Consider the following 20,382-nt stretch of genomic DNA (forward strand, 5'->3'; position numbering starts at 1 on the left):
GAGAGGATGCAGCCTTATATTTTCACACTGACTAAGTTTTTAAAAATTAAGAAAATAAGGTTAAATGATTATTGAATAATGGTTTGATTCACTATGGTCATGCAGTAACCTTTTACATTGCCTCAGAGGTCAGCAATCGATGTACTCTTAATGGGATTTGCATGAGCAGTGTATTTACATTGACATCTATAGTCATGAAAATCATGTGAAGGTTTTGATCTGTCAAACTGAAATCATCAGTCCATATTTGCTGACAACACTATCTTCAGCAGCTTACATGAGTTAAGTTAAATCTGACAAATAAGCCTCATCAAATGTTTTCTGAATCAAAGCTAGGATAATGTTTTTAATATTGCAATGACGTCACAGATTCGAATCTTTTTTCACAAACTTTATTAACAGACAGAAAATTACCAATTTACAACATGAGTTTGCCACTTCATTGATTTATACATTAAAATGCTCATCAAGGTCCAACTTAGAAAAAAGTATTTACATATTTTACACACAGCATGTAAACATCACGGACAGACGTAATGTGCTTCATTTAGACCATTAAGTGCAATTTCAAAGCCCTAAAGATGAAAACTATGCAGGAATATATTATGTGTTTTATTTCTCAATAACTTAACCATAAGGAGATCATTTGAGGTTAAATCAAATCATACAAAGTGTCTCCAGCCTACTTGAACAGTAAAACTGTTCAGGCTGCTGTTTGAGAGTCAGTACTGTAAAGGCAGCTGGTTTAACACATTACAGCAGTTTATCAGATTAAATTTTCTTGGAAAAAAAATAGTGTTTGAAAGTTCAATCAATAACCCTCCACTATAAATACACTATTATACACCTGTGCTTTCATAAGAAACATATAATCCCTTAGATAGTCTGTTTAAATAAATAGTTAAATAAAGCATTTTGCCTCCCTCGGGAAGTGAGAATGTGCTCGATGAAGTGATGTCATACTGAAGCTGACAATAAAAGCACATTCAGAAATGTCTATTAAACATCATGAAGAAATATTAAAGCACATAAAGGTGTGATGGGAAACCCTTTCTCTGTGACAAACAGAAAAATAAAGCAACGATTTGAGAAAATCTCATGGCAACTATTTACAGAAGTGTGTGTGTAAGGCAGTGATTCGGCCTACATTGCACCACAAGGTGCCTTTCCACCTTCAGAAGATTCAACTACACTTTAGTTATTTCCTTCATAAAACGATCCACAGGAAACACAACACCAGTTGAAAAGTCGAAATTTTAGCACAGCTCCAATTAGTGGGATAGTGCTGGTATGCCCTTTCAAAATAAGGGCTGACACTTTACAGCATGTTAACATCAGAGGTAACAACAAACTCCAGTCTGCACAAGTGAAGGTCAGATCTCGTAAACCGGCTCATAGATACTTCTTAGACAATACCACAAATCACAAGCTGTGTCCCAATTTCAACTTCTGTTTAACCTGTTCACACTTAGAGATTGTAAAAATAAGGGTTGGTTGAATACTAGTGTCCCACAATGCATTGCACAAAAACAATGGCGAAGCTGCGAACAACTTGTCAAGTAAATAAAGTAGATGGCTACATTATCACTGTAAACATGCATCTTTGGAAAAAACCCACCAGATAAAAATGAATACAGCTCCCATAAGTCACACACTTAAGAAAACCCTGTTTATCTTCCTTTGAATGAAAAAATGATCAGATTTTACTTTTCAGTTCAGTGGTTGTACCCATTTAGATCCCAGTGCTGTGCTTCAAATAAACAGCCAAAGAAAACCTCTTAAAAATGAATTCCTGGAAGATGTAGGAAGAACAGATCTTAACCACTGACAAAATGGCACTGTGCAGATTTGTAAGTTGTGAGCTTTTTTTTTTCAGTTTTTGTAGTTTAATTGGGACACAGCTGGAGGTAAAGGACAACAGAAAACTTGCATCACACGCAAGATGACACTGGCCGTCCACTAGAGGGCGATGTAAACCTGTGTGATCCACTAGAGGGAGCCACTTAATGTTGCTAGTGTTGGAGCAGCAGTGCTGGTCTGTGGTCGCTCCTCTGTTTGTCCAGATACTTGGTGGTTAGTCCCTCAGCAGTCTGTGCAAACACATGGGGCGGTTGGCTCGTGCCCGCTGCTAAACATTGCTCCCAAGGGCTGAAGTTTCAGACTCGGAATCAGCTTCAGAGTCCCTGTAAAGGACGGGAGAACAGCCAGGAGTCAGACACAAAGGAGTTGGCTTGTCCAGACAGGGTGAATGATGTGTGCCAACACTGGAGCAAAACTGTTTTTTTTACAGGTTTCATTTGAATTTATGTCAGGTGCAGAAAGCAGAACTGAATAAACAAACTGGTTTGTTTACTGTGATCATGCGTGAATCCTGCTGATTTTCTATTTGTTTGATTCAGGATAACCAGCTTCTGTTTTCAGTGTGTGTGTTTGCATTTCCCTTACAGTATTTGCTGTAGTAGCTTTCGGTTGCCCTGCCTCCTCTCCTCATCGATGGGGTAGGTTTTCAGTATCAGCAGTCCCACAATAATAAGAACCACAGGCACCGGAGAGACCAGCACCTTCAGGGTTAAACTGACTGCCTCGGGTTGTGTGCAGCCCCCGGTCACGTAGCCAGCAAATCTGGGAAAAACATGCAGAAAGAGGGAGAAAGGTTGAGCTAAAATGAACACAGTTTGGCAAAGATTGTGCGATTGTAGATCACATGACCACATGGACTGATGAGCTGTAATGAGGAGCTTATCTCAAATAGCATTAAAGATTAGACATACAGACATAAACTGAGGGCTGCCAACATTTTAAGACCCAAAGGGTGAAACATAAAAAGACCGGATAATAATTTAGGACAAATTGGCTACAGACACGAATAAAAACAAAATCCATCGGCTGACTCACTTCAAGCTGAGTGTAGAGATACCCAGGGACACTCCAGAGGCAAACTTGATGAAGAACACATAGAAGGAGTAGAAGAGCGCTTCATGGCCGTGGAGGCCTGGGTTTTTTATCTTAAAGTCATCCACGACATCTGGAAGCATTGACCTGGAAGCACAAACACAACATTTAGAAGGAAGCTCCAGACACAATTGACAAAAATTTGTCACATTGATCCAGGGATGAGCTCTGAGGATAAACTCACCAAGGCAGCAGGAAAGCTGCAGCCACACTCACACCTGCCGCCACTGAGACCAGGTAGGAAATGATCAGGTTGCTCTTTATGCAGACGATTATGATCATAAAGGGGATCGCCCACTGTAGAGAGAGACATAAAGATGTAAGCAACTCCCTAACAACACATCCTCTTACAATGAATGCTTCTGTTGTATCAAATATGATTATTTTTACTTACAGAGATGCCAACGTAACTTGCAGTCTTCTTCCCGAAGCGGGTCAGAAACCACTGCCACCATGGGATGGTCAAAGCCCCAGAGAGCTGGAAAACAAGAGTGACACATAATAAGATTAGTATTGTTTCTTCGTTAATTGGTAAGTGATCATTCATCATTAATTCTAATAAACATTAAAAACATCAGATATATCTGGAATCAATCATCAGATGAAGCTGTTTGGTTAAATTAGCTTCATTAGAAAGTGATTGTTAAAGCCACGTGGACTGTTTTGTTTTTTTAATCGAAATTTAATCCAAAAAATATTTATCTGTATATTGCAGATTATATGTAATAAATACATTTGCCATTATATTAAACTTCCTTAGATGCTGAACTTTGTTTGAGCGTCTTGATTTCTTTGTTCCTAACCGTTGCATAGGCTATGCAAAGTGTGCAACCACACAGGGCCTCGCACAGGGTCCGCAGCAACACTTCAAAAGTAGCCCAATTCTGCGGGAAAACCGTAGACCAGGCAACCCTGGATTTACTATTACTCTTTATTTTACATTTTCAACACTGTTGTTGACCTACTGTGATTCTGAAATGAAATTCCTGTTTGTCAATGCCATTATGTATACTCAAAAATCTAACCTAAACAATTATACAGTTTTATTTTTCGATGTTGCGTCGTGATGTAGTGCGTGCGCCTCTCGCTGCTTTGTTAACTTTGTAATTAAATAAATAGTTTGTCCTTTGGGTACTCAATGTTTTATACAAATCAAACAAAAAACACTCATCCAAAAACAATCCCTGCATGTAAGAATACAAGACCTCTTCATACCTAACTACCTGGGCCCATTTGTTAAAAAATAATCTGATCGGATTGAATCAAATCTTGAAAACGGATTATATCAAAGAAGAAAGAAGGATTCTGAAATCAGATTAGATCATTTGAACACAGTTTGGTTTTCATCTGGATCAAAAATGTAAAATGTGAAACTTTTGATTAAGATTGGGATTGATCCAAAAAAAAGAATCAGGATAATCCTGATCCAAGCAGAAGGGTGGATTAAGGGTGGATTTCAGGAACAAAGTGATACCAAACTTTCCATTTGAAAGACTCATTTTAACATTTGATCCAATCTGACGGCCCTAATGAGATTTCCAAATACGGTTCATTCTTATCCAGATTAAATTCTGGCCCTGGTTGTAGCCCAAATAATTACTGCTCATTCATTTCATGTCTTGAGTCTGAATTGATATCAATCAATATTTAAACAGTGCTTATATTATTCTGGATGTAAAGGATGAGTTGAAGAGACACAGGAACAATATGCTTCCGTGGCTTTGACCTAACCCTTCAAGGGGTGGACGACCTTTGACCTCAAGGCCAAACTTGGTCAACCGGTGTCAAATGACCACACAGGAACAAGCACAAACTTCATAACCCACACATGGGAAAATACAGTGGAAATAGTTTCCTCCTGAACTCCCACCTCTCCTAATATGATACAACGTGCTCAAAAGTGTTTCCACTCCTAATCAGCGGGAGGCACCGGAGCAGAGAGCTGCGAAAGGAGGGCGGAAAAGAGGGCACAACCAATGGTGGCAGTTCCCATTGTGGCAGTGAAAGATCGCCAGGGCAACAAAAGCTCCACTGTGTGCCTGTCTCACCCTCGATCCCCCCGCTCACCCCGAGCGAGTGTGTGACTGGGAGACAGGTTCCCAGGAGCCCAATCAACATCTCCCCTCACCCTGAAAATCTGCCCTTTCAGCACCCAGTAGCATGCGCCCCTTCACGTGAGGAAAGACCTCAGAGTGCAGAATGAAAACACTACAAACACTGAGAGTTTACTCTGTGCCACAAGGACCGCTAATGGGGTTTTCTGCAGAGGATTGCACTACTGTCCTCGGACTCTCATACTGATTAGGGCTTTTACAAGGAGGTTAAGAGTCCTTCAGCAGGAAATAGAAACACTCACCATGATGACCAGGAGGATATTCTGGTAGTCGTTCCGATGGCCGAGAGCGTAGGTGATGAAAAGGGCAAAGTTTCCCTCGAGAAGCTGTAAAAGACAAATGAAGAAGAGTCATTTTTATTCAACCTAAAGCTTTGGATTAAGGGACAGTTTGACATTTTGGGAAATACACTTACATCTCTCTTCTATTTCCTTTGTTTAAAACCATAAAGTACTTTCTTTTACCTTAGCAGAGATCTAGACTTGCTTTTCCCCCTTGTTTTTGTCTTTATGCTATGCTAAGCTAAGCTACCTGCCTCTGGCTGTAGCTTCATTTAGTGACAAATATGAAAGTGGTATTAATCCTATCATCTAACCCTCGACAACAAATCATGCATAGTAAGTGATTTCCCAAAATGTTTAAGTATGGCTTCAAATGAATACAAAGTGACCTCTGTATCCAACACGAAACACAGAATTACCATGAAGGCCAGCGAGGTGAAGAGGAAGCCGATGACCAGTTTGATGTACGGTCCGTGGCTCATCACCAGCCACAGGCCCTGCCTGAAGGTGAGGGGCACGGAATTATTTCGTTTGTGGTCTGTAATCAAACACAGAGGAGACGAGAACAAAGATAAGACAGCTGAAAGGAATTTCATGCACGATACAGAACCATGATGATGAGACACAACGTGCTGGTGTGTGTATCATTTGTATCTTAGAGCAACACACAGCGTCCATGGCCTCCACATTTTTTGGAAAAGGCCAAATGTTTCCCAAGGACAGCTGATACAAACAGATACAGACTTTGAACTAAAGGTGGGACAAAGTCATGGTTTTGCAAGACGCCAATGTGTCTCAAATATTTGCATAGCAGTCCTGAATCAGGTCCAAGTCTTTACATTATGGGTCCTGAACAAGTCTTAATGCGCATTATTAAATAGCTTTGTGTTTCCTGTGACACCAATGTTTGTATTTTCTGCTAAAAGGTGTGCATGTATCTTTCTGTTTGATGTCTTTACATCCAAATATGATTGTCTGAGGTATCATCTGTTGTCTGTCTCTGTCTGTCTTCACCCCCTGCTGGCTAAAGGGCCCAGTTGTTCAAGAGTAATCTGATCAGATTTTGGTGGATCGGATCAAATCCTGATAATGGATTGTTTGAAACAAAAAAAAATGTTCTCAAATCAGATTAATACATGTACTCCAGCTTTTGGATTTGATCTGGATCAAACCTTCAGAATGTGTTGTTCAAAACGTCTGAGTAGGATTTTCAAAACTTTAATCCAAAAAAATCTGGATTATCCTGACCCCTGATTCAGGGTAGGAATTGTAAATTAAGTTTTTAAATTCATCAAACAATACAACATTTGTATCATATAGTATATATGTTATACATTTATTTATATTTCGCACTGATTTGTTTAACTGTTTCTGTGACAGAGTGGACTAAAAAAACATAAGAGTAAGTACTACTTAAGTGTACCTATTAAAGACACAATCTCGAGTTCTCAGTTTCGTTCCAGCATACGTCCCACATAACCAGACGTCTACAGCTGGCTCCCTTTTTAACTTTGTAACTCTCGATTTTCCTCGCTGACAGTCGCTTTCCTTTTTAGACTGTTTGCCTTCATCTGAGCGTCGAATTTGTTTCTTTTTCTTTGGATTTTCACTTATTTTTGAAGTTGTATCTGTCGTCATCGATCTTTTCTGTTTGTTCAGCCCATAGACTGTATAAAAAGATGGACGAAATGAAAGCTCCCTAAAAGTGAAGCCAAAACATTTCGGGCGCCCCCTGCTGACTGGCTGCAGTATAGGTCATAAAGCCCGCCTCCTCCATGTTAACAGATGGGACATGGGTCAAACTATAAAATCAAAATACAAGTCCAATACATTTTTCTCAAACATGGTTTCTGTCATTATATAAGTGTTTTTTTTTTTCTGACAAGTTTATTTTTAATTAGTTATTTGATGCTGTCAAAATGATGATTGACAGCTCTGTTGACAAATTCAGCTCCTGCAGCCAATCAGTTCCGGGTGAGCAGAGTGGAGGACGATCCGCGAGTGGAGACGTAACTAAAACAATCACTACAGTCATTGAAGTTTTCATACCTGTGAACGTTAACCTCAGACCAACACAGAGAAGCTGTTCTGCTGTTAAACACGCCAGCATGCGGGATCCTTGCTGTTTTTTTGGTAAGTTAAGTGTGTGTTTGGGTTAGCAGAAGTGGCTACGGCCGCTTCACTTGCCGATCTCTACTGAGCAGTCTCTGGCTCCGTATGACATCACCATTCTTTTTTTCACCTTTTCTTTTGTTGCATGCCCCGGGTCTGTTCATCACATTATTATTAACATTTGTCTGAATGTTTCAAAGTAGTAAATGCTCATATGTTTTATTGTGCTTTTCTTTTGTCCCTTCAAATAAAATCACCCCATTTTTTACTTCCTGTACTTTACCTAGCAGCTATCATACACTCATACACATATTTGGCCCCATTTGAAGCACTGGTAATCTGGATTGTGTAATCTTGAACATTTTACTCTAAATCAGGGTGATCCAGTTTAATGTTTCTTTGCAAAAACTGGCACAGAAGAAGAAGCTGATCCTGGATCAGAAAAGATGTGTTTTCCAAATCCAGATCAATTTGATGCAGATTAAACGTTTTGAACAACTGGGACAAGGTGCTTGGCTGTCGTTGGAGGGATTTAGAGAGATCCATTGGCAGGAAAATAAGGTTTTCGGAACAAATTAGAACCCCTCGTGTTATTTCATGGATTCATACCTTTTTGCTCCTTTACACCCAAAAACAAGACTGCAGCGCAGAGGATGTAGATGATGCAGATGACCCCCGAAGCAATCAGGTAAGCTTGTTTCTGAGGACAGAAAACACACAATTAGCTTTGACTAACACTATATTGCTCCATAGCTGTAAATCTCTATCTACTTAAAGAGCAAATTACAGTTCCATAGTCCCCGCTGTATAGACTAAGACTTGCATGGCTCTTTGAGACAAGAATATGCTACTAGCAGGATCAACCATGTAGCCCTGTGAAATATTTATCAACACATTGCGCAGACTTTAAAGACTCACCGTCTCATCCAGTGTAACTTTTGACGTGTTGACATTGGTTGAGTTACTGCCGTATGTAGTATCAAACTCACTGGGACAATTTGAGGAGCCTCCGACTATCTGCCCCTGGATGGCGGTACCCAGAACTGTGCCGAGCACCTCCACCATCATACCTGAGAGCAACACAGAAATGAAGCATCAGCCCATGTGCAAAAACATATGTAAAGCATCTGATAACACAGGAGGAGTGACGTACGATAAGCTGTGGCAGAGTCTCTCTCTTTCTGATCGCTGCTGATGAACATGGTGAGGGCTGAATATGGCACATGGAAGCACTGTGAACAAACACAAAGTCACAGTTAGGCTAGTGTTCACACTGAGAACAAGGGGAACTACAGTCATACTGTGAAGATTCAATGTGTCATACTAACCGTCTGCATTGACTGGAAGAGGCAGTAAAAGATCAGGTACCACACAACGTTCCCTTGCTCAAACGGAGGAACATACCAGATAAGGAAGTAAGTCAGCACCGCAAACGGAGTAGAGAAAAGGATCCTGGGAAGACAGAAAGGGTTGGAGGAACGTTAGGTGGCAGTATGATGAAGGCTTCCTCAAAATGATGAACATTTATTTTAATAAATACTTTGCATTATTGCTATTTTGGCCTGAAACAAGAAGTGTGCGGAACGCCCAGCCTGCTGCTTCCTTCTGCTAAAAATTGTGCGTGGTGAATTCTCCCAACTGTAGTTTTACCCCTCTTTTCATTTTTCCTTCCCTGCAGTCTTTTCTACTTTTCTTTCCCTGCTGCTTTGTGAATAATCCCCCTAATCCTGCCTTGTTAGAGCTTGTGTTTGGAGAAAGGGCTCAGTCTGGGCTGAGGAAGGAGACGAGGGAGGGCTGACCCAGTGGTGTGGCCTCACTGGCCCGCCTCGCTCTCACACCACTCAGTCTCAGCGGCCTCTCCCTCAGCTTTGCGTGCCCTCCAGCTGACCTCAGTCACAGAAGCTGGTGCCACTTTAGAAACGTATTTTGACAACAAACAGTGAGTACGAAGAAAACCACCCTGTTTTTCATTTACACAAGCTGTAACTGCTACTAACAGAACTCAGACACTGCTGTGGGGCAGCGAAGAGACACACTGCAGTGTCTACAGCTGTGTCCAGATCCAGGGGCTGCAGCCTTCGAAGGCCGTATTTGAAGGCTGATTGCGTCAGAGAAACGCGTCGAAGGCTGTCCCAATTTGAAGGCTCCTTCAAATGCGTCCTTCTTTTCCAGGGCCGCGAAGGATCCATCGGGTGCATCCTTTGCGGCCCAAAATATCCCAAGATTCATTGTGCTCCAATTTAAATGAAATGGAGGACTCTTAAACGGCAGAGGAATAAACTTTAAAATGTAAAAGGTTTTGGTTTCAACTCAATTGAATAGCTAACGATACACATGTTTAAAAAAACAAAAGGGCCCTCCAAACAAATTATCTTAAAAATAATAGGTTAACTTAATCAACGTTAGCTATGCTAGCTAGTAAGCCCGCTAGCTAGGCTCTGAGTAATTTTCAAAGCCATGACAAATATTATATGCATCCAGCTGTTGTGTTTTTTGTGCTGTTTTTGTGATAGTAAACCAGATACCTTTGTGTTTTTGACTGTTGGTGGAATAAAACAAGCTCTATGAAGAAAGCACCACTGGTTCCCGCAATTTATGATCATGGAAAAGTTGCGATTTTTGACCTTTTCCAGACATTTTATACAGCAAACATTTAACCAAAGGTGCAAGCAGGAAGATTAGACTGATACTGAAAACAGCTGTTAATTGGAGCTTTAGAGTGAGGAGCTGCACTCTCTGAAATCACCCTGCTGCAGGGCTGTAACATCCCAAAGTCAATAATTTAGCCTGAAATGTTGTGCCTGTTTTTAAAGCTGTCATGCAAATGAGTGCAGACTCTCCCTGAGCGCCATATCGCTGAACACAACGAGATGTTACTGGATTGAATGTGACACATGTGCGCTTACACGTGGTCATGTGAGATCCCCCATTCCCCTTCTTGTGCGACACACTTGGGAAATAAGTGAGAAAGCCCCTCCTGATTGAATCTAATGTCTGACTGAATTAGGTTAATGAGAGCTAATTTATCTGGAAATTGAGATCAGGCCGTTTCTCTCACCGACACGGCTGAACACACAGTACAGATTCTTTATGTGTCACAGGGTGAGACGCGAATCTATGCTCAAAACCACTTAATGTGCAGACAAGCCGCACTGTTCCCTGGTATCCTGTATCCTGTACCATGTCTTTATGTAACATAGGAGGAAAAAACTAAATCTGTTCTTATCTAATTTCTCTTCCATGTGACGAGCTACGCAGACCACAGAGGATCATGTACACGTTGCCTTTTTTAACAATGACCTCCATTATTTCTACCGAGCATGCCTCTTAACCCAAGGTAACCTCCCTCTGCTACTGCCAAACCCCCTCACACACAGTCGACGAAACCAAACACACACAGAGAAGGACACGCCCCTGTTGGTTTGAAGCTCATGGTGTGTTGTGGGTTGGACCAATCGCAGCAGAAGCCGGTAGACCCCTCCTCTCCCCCCTCAACTCATGCACACAGCCGGCACTTCTGACTCAAACGCCCACGATGCTCAAGATATCATCGTGACTTCACGAGGGAAATAAGCTTGTTAAATATTTAGATCTGCTCCAGCGCAAATTATATCATAGTGGCCATCTGTGATAAGCGGTTATGTACCAAGTATTTCCCACTTCCCTCCTCACGCACACGCACACGCGCACACACACACACACACACACACACACACACACACACACACACACACACACTGAAAGTGAAGGTCATCTGTCTTTACAAGCTGACTTCCTCCACGAGCTCAACTGTCAGCCCAACATGGCCATACTATCTTTGTCCATAAATGTGGTTGCAGGCGACCCATTATGTTTTAAAGCAGAGCATTTGAATTTTAGCACCTGCACTTTCTCTTTAATCATATTAAGCTTTTATTGTGTAAGATAATACACTTATTAAAACATACTGTATATCTAGCCTTTGGGGTTGCAGGAACCTGAAGCCAATCCCAATCTGGTTTTGGCAGGAGGACAGATACATCTTTGACAGGTGGCCGGCTGGTCGTCAGTATCACAAGACTGACATGTACAACAGTCAAACACATTCACACAGACATTATATCGACATCAAACTGTAGACTGTGAGAAGAGAGTTTGAGTTCTGTTTATTCTGACATTTACAGCTTTAGCAATTCAATTTTTGAGGACAAAACAAATCAAATCAAAAGAGCTGGCATGCTCAACTCAAAAATTCTACAAAGGCAATCGCTGCTAACCCAAAGATAACACTGTCAGCATAAAGAAGTCAGCACTCGCAATAAAGTATATAACTTTAAATGAGAAATATAAACAGCAGCTGAAGGAAAGCGTTACATAGATAAAAGGGGGTTACCGCCTATGATGTCCTTGTGGGTTCAGATAAGTGGGCAAAACAAAGAAGGAACCAAGAGTTCGAATCTCTGAACACAAAAGTAGCAAGAGGTCTCCAGTTGACAGACATTTTAATTCTGCTGGCCATGGAGTTTTTATGCTAAGATTTATGGGTACTGAGTCTGTTGGGCCACTTTTGACAGGAGGTGACAGAGACAGGAAGCTCCTCCAGAGGGAGGCCTAGTGGCTTAATCATCGACAAACAAAAATTCCTATGCGGCTTGAATGAGGAGCTTTCATTTTCTTGTATCCTATAATCCTATACCCCTTTCCCACCAAAATTAGCGCGTTGATTGGTTTTTCAGACCCGGGAAGACCCGCTAATAAATGCCGATTGTCTCTTTTCCCTTTGCCAGTGAAGTATACTCCTTTCGGTCTCTTATCTGCTGCGTCACCTTCTGATGTCACAAAACAGGGTTAGTAAACAGTGAAGATGTTACTGTGGTTAGGTCTTTATTGTATCTATTACTCAGTCTGTTTACCAAACACAGCGCTAACAAATCGGGAAAGGTGTTCGAGCGCTGCTTGGATGGAGACAGGCGAAATTTGTAGCTGAGATGACAAGGAGACGCAGAAGTTACTGATGGAGTATAGCATCGCGCCAGAGAGGGATAGGAGATTAGCTTGTCGACACAGGTTTGGTGTTCCCATCAATGCCGATCGGAGCCGAGGCGATAATTACCCGGGTGTACTGCAGTGTCTTTTGACCGGGTCTGTATGCCGATTGTAACTTTTCCCTCTAAGCAAAAAAGCCAGGTGTTAGCGGGTGTTAGTGTGGAAGAAGGGACTTAAGATATGTTAGAGAAAGGAGGTTTTTTGCAGGTCATCAATATGGTTGACATGAAAATTTTCTTGCAATTTATACTTCTCATTTCTTGTAAATATTTGCCTTGATGTATGTATTTTATTTAGATTGTTTTTCTGTGCCATTTATGTGTTATTATTTTTCACTGGTGAGACACCTGGTGTCGACTGTTTAAGAAGGGGACACACCCACATTCAACTGTGAAACGTTGACGAGAGCCTCTGGCTGAAACATGTTTGTTCTCCAGCTGCTGTTTATTCTTCACTAAATTCACTTCCTTATAAGTTGTGTACTTTAATGTGAGTGCTGACGTCTCTATGCTTAAAACTAATCAATTAGCAGAAGTGTTTCATGAAAATTAATGAATTTTTACACACAGCCTTTCATGAAAACTGGTGGGGTGAATTCTTGTGTAATGCAACCGTTTAAATTATATTGATGCTTAAAGTTATGCGTTATTAGGGGTGTGGGTGCTTCGTGGAGTTGGTGCTGCTGGCTGTCCTGCTAGTGCTCACCTCAGCTTACTTTAGTCATTGAAGTTAACCTTTCAGCCTTGTTTGATATGTTGCTTCCTTCTGACTTTTCCAAGCAAATATTTGACAAATAAAATGTCCAGACAGTCCAAGAAGTCTTTCCAGTTTTCCTAGTTGAGTGAATTCCTGGATTATTTATTTCAGTGTTTCTCAACTAGACTCGCCTCAGGACCCGCCACCACCTCCTTAATGATGAATTGCGACACAATTTTCTCATTTTTTCAACCACTCAAATTTATATAAGAAAAGATGGTGCTGTTTGGACGCAACACGACTGTATGGCTCATCAAGTTTTAAGTATGTAACTGTAGCTGGGATTACCCAATCAGTGGATACATGGAGTGTGACTAAACTACACTACTACTGCACGCATGTCATAGGAAACCCATGTCTTTTAGACTTTTTGCCAACTTTTTTTTTTCAAGCACACATCCGCGACCCACTGAAAACAGCTCTGCGACCCACTTTTGGGTCCCGACCCACCAGTTGAGAACCATAGATTTAGTTGCGATGTTAGCAATGATAAACATGTATGGGTCTCCTTTCTCACTGCACTTGGCTTGTTAGCTTGTTCGGTATTTCTCATACATTCATATATTTATACTCTTGTGGTTTCTACCTGCAGAGAGACAGCGGGCCAAGGTGATGAGAAGATTGGTTATTTTTAGTTATCCGGTTTGTTTCTTTGTCTGTGGCTTTTAAAGCTTGAAACAATACCAGTCATCTACCCCTGCAAATAAAAGCTCATCGCTGTGATGGACTATCTCATAAGCTTACTAAAGAATTAGCCTTAGACATAGACTTTAACCCTAACCTAACCTCCTGGGTTTAGGCAAATAAGCAGTCCATGACCAATGGGTGACATCCTGGTGACTATGTTTACTTAGATATACGATCAATGCAAGAAACACGACTTTGCAGCAAAGGTGAGGGAGTAGACGATCTATTTAGACCTGTTTAGCAACAAGCTTAAAACCTCTAACTTCTTTGGCACTGTGCCAAGTCATATTTCTTAACAAAAGTTAAAACAGCAGGTAGATTGCACCACGCATCTGCATCTACAATGTAAAACAAACTCAAACAAATGTTTGTGCTTCAGCTGCTGTTTGATCATTGGAAAGGTCATTGTTGTATGTTTAGCAGATGTCAGGGGATTTGTGATGCACCCATTATATGCAAATTCGGACACACTATACTCCCGCACCTTAACCACTTCTACTCCCACATTAGCAACTTCATCCTGTTGCCATGGTTACTGCCAATGGCTCATGATGTGGTACCATTAGTACATTTGCCTCAAACTCCTCACTCCACTCAACATCCTATCAACTCTCTTATCTCTTGCTGATCATCCTCATTGCTTTGTGAACCCGTCCTGCATTAATGCGCCACTGAGAGATTCAGACACCTACCAGGGCATCATGCGGCCGATACCGGTCCATCTGCTGCGGCTCACCAGGAAACCCACGGTGGGGTCTGTGATAGCGTCCCAGGCCCGGCCCACAAACAGGATGATGGAGGCATGAGAGGGATCCAGCTGAAGGGAGAGAGTGGAAAAAAGAGTGAGGAGTGAAACAGAGACAAACGCCAAACACTACCTCATATGGCAGCGCTAGAGAATGATTCAAAAGAGCCACCAGTGAGGTTATGGAGACATTTCAACAGCAGTGAAATACACAACTGTGTCATTTGTTCAGGAACAACGTAGCATTCATAGCTACTCTAATTATCTCATTTCTTGAGCTGAAAGGCCTTTTCTTAACTTCCTACTGTGTACAGTGGAAGAGGCTGATTTGTTAATTGAGTAACAAAGCAAAGCAGTGGGAGTTCAAGTTAATGCGCTTGACCGGCTACTACAGGGTGAAGACTGTTAAAGCGATCCGAGGCTGAGAAAAGGGAACACAAACTCTGGCCTTAAAGCTAATCCTCCTTTGTGGAAATAAGTGGGGAATACAGAGGTAGGGAAATTAATGTTGAGCGTTTATTTTGCAGAAATAACAAATTGGGGAACTTTGTTTTGAAGAGAAGTAAATATAAATGACTTTTATATTTCCAATTAATGCACTCCTACAATTTTATTTAAAAATGTCTCTTATCTTAATAAGAGATTTGATTTCACTCTTGTTGCCTTTTTGTTTATTTCAGTCACCTGAGCCACATCTAGCAGGTAGATCTGGAGGAAGAAGCCCAGAGCGCTGCCTGTGATCTGGTAGGGAGCCCCGCCGATGGCATAGCACAGTTTGCTCCATACAGACAGCTGATTTCTCAGGTCCTTTGGCTGGAAGATGAAGAGAGGGGAGGACAGAGGAGACATGTAATGCAGTCATCTGAAAGCAGACACTTAAATGTTAATATTCCCAGAGGAGCTATCATTTAAGGTTACATGATGAGGGCAGTGGTGCGCTACGTGATCATTATCTACAGCTCTCTTCTGTAGTCTGGAGCTTATCTAATCCCTGTTTTCTGCTTCAACTACCATCATCCATCCCTCTGTGAAAAAATCTTAAAAATGACACTGTGTTAAACAACCTGCTACCACGAGGGCCTGAGATTGGCTAAAGTCCCTCACCCCACTGCTCAGAACATCAGATTAGAAGCAAATCCCCGGCGACGATGTGGTGCGGTGTTTGAAATTATGGGGTTATTGTAGTTCATACACTCTCATGCTACATCATGATGGCTCGAGTGCTGCTATTGGCTCTTGCGATAGGATGTTGGTGGTAGTGTGAGTTTTCATGCTGAGTGGAGAACAGTCAACAGACAGTCTAGAGACTTATCACATCCCACAGCCACAGCCAATAACCTGTACTGCCGTTCTGGTGATTTCAGGAAGGGGGATTGTACGCCCTGATTCACATCCACAGACTTAAAGCCAGCATCACCTCATTTTTTAAGCTCACAAACCAGGAATTAGGACTACACATCTTCACACGTCCATGCTGGTAGAATTATCATGTACAGAAATAAACCTAAAGCTACATGAAGGGAAATAGCCTGTAAGGTTGGGGGACTTCTGATGACTGGCAGGGAAATCCCTACAAGCTTAGGTTATACATCCTCTATCCATTCTGTAAAGGTGAAATGTTCTGTGATCTGGTATTGATGTTAAGAGTGATATTAGTGCAGATATGATGCGAAGAAGGCAAACCTATGTACAAATGCTTGGGAATTATCTGTAGGCAAGTGTTAGTCTTTAAAGGCGTCCAGACTTATTAAATACACACACAAGACTGGTTGAAACGCCCTTTAACATTACAAAGGCAAATGTTAAATATACATGTAATTTTAGAGTCTCAGACTGAATGAGGAATCATGCTAATTGCTGCTCTGGAGCAGTAGTACCACGTCACCTCTCTGCTGCACATCTGTCATCACCAAGGCTGCTATATTTGACGAGACAGTACAGTTTAAACAAAATTTTCCAAAATGTCACGTATGATCGTGAGGCGGCCCCTTTAAAACCGGTATGTCAGCCCCACGCGCAGCTGCCTGAGGACAGATGGACAAGTGGAATTCAAATATCGAAGACAAGTCATGGAGGCGTTTCAGATACCGAAAGGAAGTAACGACCGCATTTTATCAAACGTTGTCTTCAAATTAGGCGCCTTTTTACGCTCCAACATGAACAGGGACAACATAAACCCCCCTACATTTTAACAACCCCCCAAATTATAAATATAACCGCTCGCTCTTACCTTTACTGTCTTGATTTCTGTATTTATAGGTTTGACTGATAGTAAACTCGCCGCGCACTGCTCGGCGCCCTCTCCTCGTGCCATTGTGCCTTCAAGACGTTTGAGATATTATTATTTCCCCGGAATTGTAATATTTGTTTCAGAAGAAATATCCGCTTCACAGCATTTTAAAAGTGGCTCTCTCTCAATGCTCCGTGTGACCGTTACTGAGCCGAGACTCTTCTGCTCTCGAGCGACTCATTCATTCTACTACGCGTCAGACACGTCACGCCAGTGCTATGACGCGCACATCGCGTGTTCCTCAGCTCTGGTGATGGTGCCTCAGGTGCCGGAGGAAATTACGTTTCAGTCGATTCGATGGTTCATGAAATGGACTTGAAATAGGAAACAAAGTGTGAATAGGAGTGTACATATCAAGATTGGGGGAATAAAATTGCGTCTGTTATTAAAAGTACATTGTAAACATTTAAACTCTTTATATTAAGAGTCCCTTCCTTCTCACATTGAAAAAATTAGAGAAAAAAAACTCTTTCTGGAGATATGCATACATGTAATAGACTTGAACATGTTTTTATATGAAAACATATTCCTTTGTCTACTGCCTATGAAAATAATGTTTAAAAAGCTGAAAATTTGACCTTCAGTTAGTCCTTGAACACAGCAGCATAGCTATTACATCTAAATTCAAGTCATTTTTATATTAAGCTATATTATGTTTTTGTAAGTGATAGATATATTTTAATGTATAAGTAAAAACAATGGGGAACTCCTAAAACAGATTCACAATATTAATACCCCTGACAAAACTGAGAGAATGCTTCCCTTTAGTCACATTTTTTATCCTGAGGAGCTGTTCAAGTATTAAAAAAATGTCTCCATATATGATATGCATGTCCTTATCTTTTACTTAAATGCAACTACTGTCCTAGAAAGAAGCATGTCTACTTTACTCTTTCCTTTTTACTGTCAAAGAACTTTATGAGATGTGTTAAACTTCCTTTTGCAAAACAGATCAAGTAAGATTTATCATGGATCTCTTGAGGCAGTTCCTGCTGCCCTTGCCCTGCCTGCTAAAGCTAACAACTGGGGATGCACAATTTTGGATTTTTTGCCGATACGCCAATATTTTCCAAACCTTTTTGATGATTGCAGATTTGGATACCGATATATTAGGCACATGTTTTTTTCCACCTAATTGCAGAGAACATCAAGGCTCCCATAGGAATTGATATCGTGCCTACTCTTACTGTAGTGGCCTGCTGGCAGATGCAGAAATAACATAATACAGTGCTTTTTAAAATGTACACATTCACTGGGCAAAATAAGAAAACTACTTAGACTTAGAAAATGCCATATCTGTTTGTATGTAACATTTTCTTTTAAATAAAACTTTAATATTCATACAACTTAGATAGACTTGGAGATTTGGCCCCTAATTGCTCCTTGCATGATCGATGCTGAGCAACCATTGTTATTAATAGCACCCTTGCTGTCCATTTCAGAAACTTTGTAAAAATGCCAAAACACAGACATCTTGCACCCTTCTTCACGCTGCCGATAATATCGTGCATCCCTACTAACAACTGTTTGAGCCAAAATGACCTTCAGTGTTTGCAGGCGGTAACCCAAACCTCAAAGTAACAATTTGATTCTTAACATTTTCATTGTGCATAACCCAGGGGAGTAATACTCAATAACAGAGCAACAAACGGTTAATGGAAACTGTGCTACCTATGCTCAACTTCAGCAACAAAATCATAATTCTTATTTGGTTTGCTTGTTTTCCAGCCTGGTGCTGAAATCCTGCAGAGAAAAGGCTCTCATTCTTATTCAACAAACTCAATAAAGGTCTCATTTTATAATGACTTACCTTGATGTCTGAACTATGCAATGTAGGTCCTGTGTGAGAAGCTGGATTTGAAGAAGTCATCACTAAAACGTGTACACAAGACACGAAGGTGACAAGGTCCTCTCCTGCAAGAGTGATCAATCCTTTTATACTCTCTGATGTTGTCTATGACAGCAGATTCCACTTAAAGGCTCCACCTTCACTTCTGCAATGCTAAAAAAAAGTTTTTAGGTTGTATAACATGTTTTTAATGACAGTTCCAGTAAGGATGTTTTTTTCATGTCTCATGAGTGTGTGTGTGTGTGTGTGTGTGTGTGTGTGTGTGTGGGTGGGTGGGTGTGTGTGTGTGTGTGTGTGTGTGTGTGTGTGTGTGTGTGTGTGTGTGTGTGTGTGTGTGGGTGTGTGTGTGTGTGTGCGCGTGCATGCCAAAAATAAAACAGAAAGTGAAGCTAACAAATTCAAATTCACATTCATTCTCCAAAGTGTGGTCTCTTGCCCTCTGGTGGTCCTTGAAGATACAGCAGGTGGGTCTTAAGAGGTCATTTACAAAATATAAATATAACTTTTAAATTAAAAATACAACTTTATTGTTGCTTATAAAATTGTTACATGTATGTGGATTGTTCATATGCACTACATTGCGTTAGGCTTTCACAATTAATCTTTCCTCTTCTAACCTAAAAAACAATGGGACATAATTCCTCTTAGCACAAGGAGTTGTGTGATAAGACCTACCTATAAACCAGCTACATTTAAACAAAACCTACCGGGTAGGCCCGGTGGGACTGGGCGATGGTTAAAATAATCAGTCATAACACTTTATGTAATTCAGTGACGGGGTGAGTACAGGGGCAGATGCTTTCACTTATGTTTTGACCAAACCAGCTTTGTTTTGTTGAAAGTGTAATAGCTTCACATTTCAGCTCCGGATGGGTGGGGAGCATCTTTACTTTTTTCCAGTCACATTTTCCCATCAGTGTTTTCCCTTAACTCTTTTTTTGCTAAAATGAAGCTCAACACGCTGTAAACCGACATGTCCAAAACAAAGGATACACATCTCTGGATCAGCTCTTCATCCAGAAAAATACACACAATATCACGTTTTACTCCTTACAAAATGACTGAAGAGACACTTATACAAGAAACATTAGAATGTGCATCACTATTGTCGGTGATGTTTCTTTTATGTGTGTATTTAGTCAGCACCGAATCCCCCAAGTGCTCACTCTGACATCTCTCCATTAATGCATAGGGTCCTGTTTGTGCATGTGTGTATTTTTGACCTATGTTTGTGTAGCAAGTTTGTAAAAAAAAAACTGTGGAAAAAGTTTAAATCAATATAAAAAGATCAGAGTTGCAAACATAAACCATCACATAAAGAAATGGCACCCCAAATGACCTTGAACACACAACCCCTGGCATAAAATGTGACGGTTTACCCTTGTAGCGCCCGATCAGCAGCTGCAGGACCATTATAGAACAAGGGGAGGGTGAGCAAAATGAATGTGGGTGTTTCCCCTGCACTTTGGATCGTTACAGGGGATTAATAAAAAGTACTTCTTAAAAGTGTTTTGATTACTTGCCATCCCAGAACCTGTGCATTAATTGGGAATCCAGAAAAGAGAAGAGAA

General features: G+C 41.0%; 1 protein-coding gene across 2 annotated transcripts; it reads right to left on the reverse strand.

The window, feature by feature from the left end:
• Positions 1-391: 391 nt before the first annotated feature.
• mfsd2aa (MFSD2 lysolipid transporter A, lysophospholipid a) lies at positions 392-18,854 on the reverse strand. Of its 2 annotated transcripts, none has more exons than XM_069662173.1 (14): positions 18,773-18,854; positions 15,357-15,485; positions 14,620-14,744; positions 8,788-8,911; positions 8,613-8,691; positions 8,378-8,529; positions 8,069-8,159; positions 5,767-5,885; positions 5,309-5,392; positions 3,347-3,430; positions 3,137-3,249; positions 2,896-3,039; positions 2,446-2,622; positions 392-2,183 (listed from the first exon to the last, which is right to left on the reverse strand). In XM_069662173.1, exons 1-14 carry the CDS (start codon positions 18,830-18,832, stop codon positions 2,129-2,131), a joined length of 1,536 nt encoding a protein of 511 aa, XP_069518274.1. In that variant the 5' UTR covers positions 18,833-18,854; the 3' UTR covers positions 392-2,128. The 2 variants fall into 2 exon arrangements, with proteins under 2 accessions (XP_069518274.1, XP_069518273.1); XM_069662172.1 differs by lacking the exon at positions 18,773-18,854 and adding an exon at positions 16,903-17,090.
• Between the last annotated feature and the right edge of the window lie 1,528 nt (positions 18,855-20,382).

Source organism: Semicossyphus pulcher, unplaced genomic scaffold, assembly GCF_022749685.1.
Source record: "Semicossyphus pulcher isolate SPU_LCO1_2020_fin unplaced genomic scaffold, fSemPul1.0.p SCAF_14, whole genome shotgun sequence".
NCBI classification, from domain to species: domain Eukaryota; kingdom Metazoa; phylum Chordata; class Actinopteri; order Labriformes; family Labridae; genus Semicossyphus; species Semicossyphus pulcher.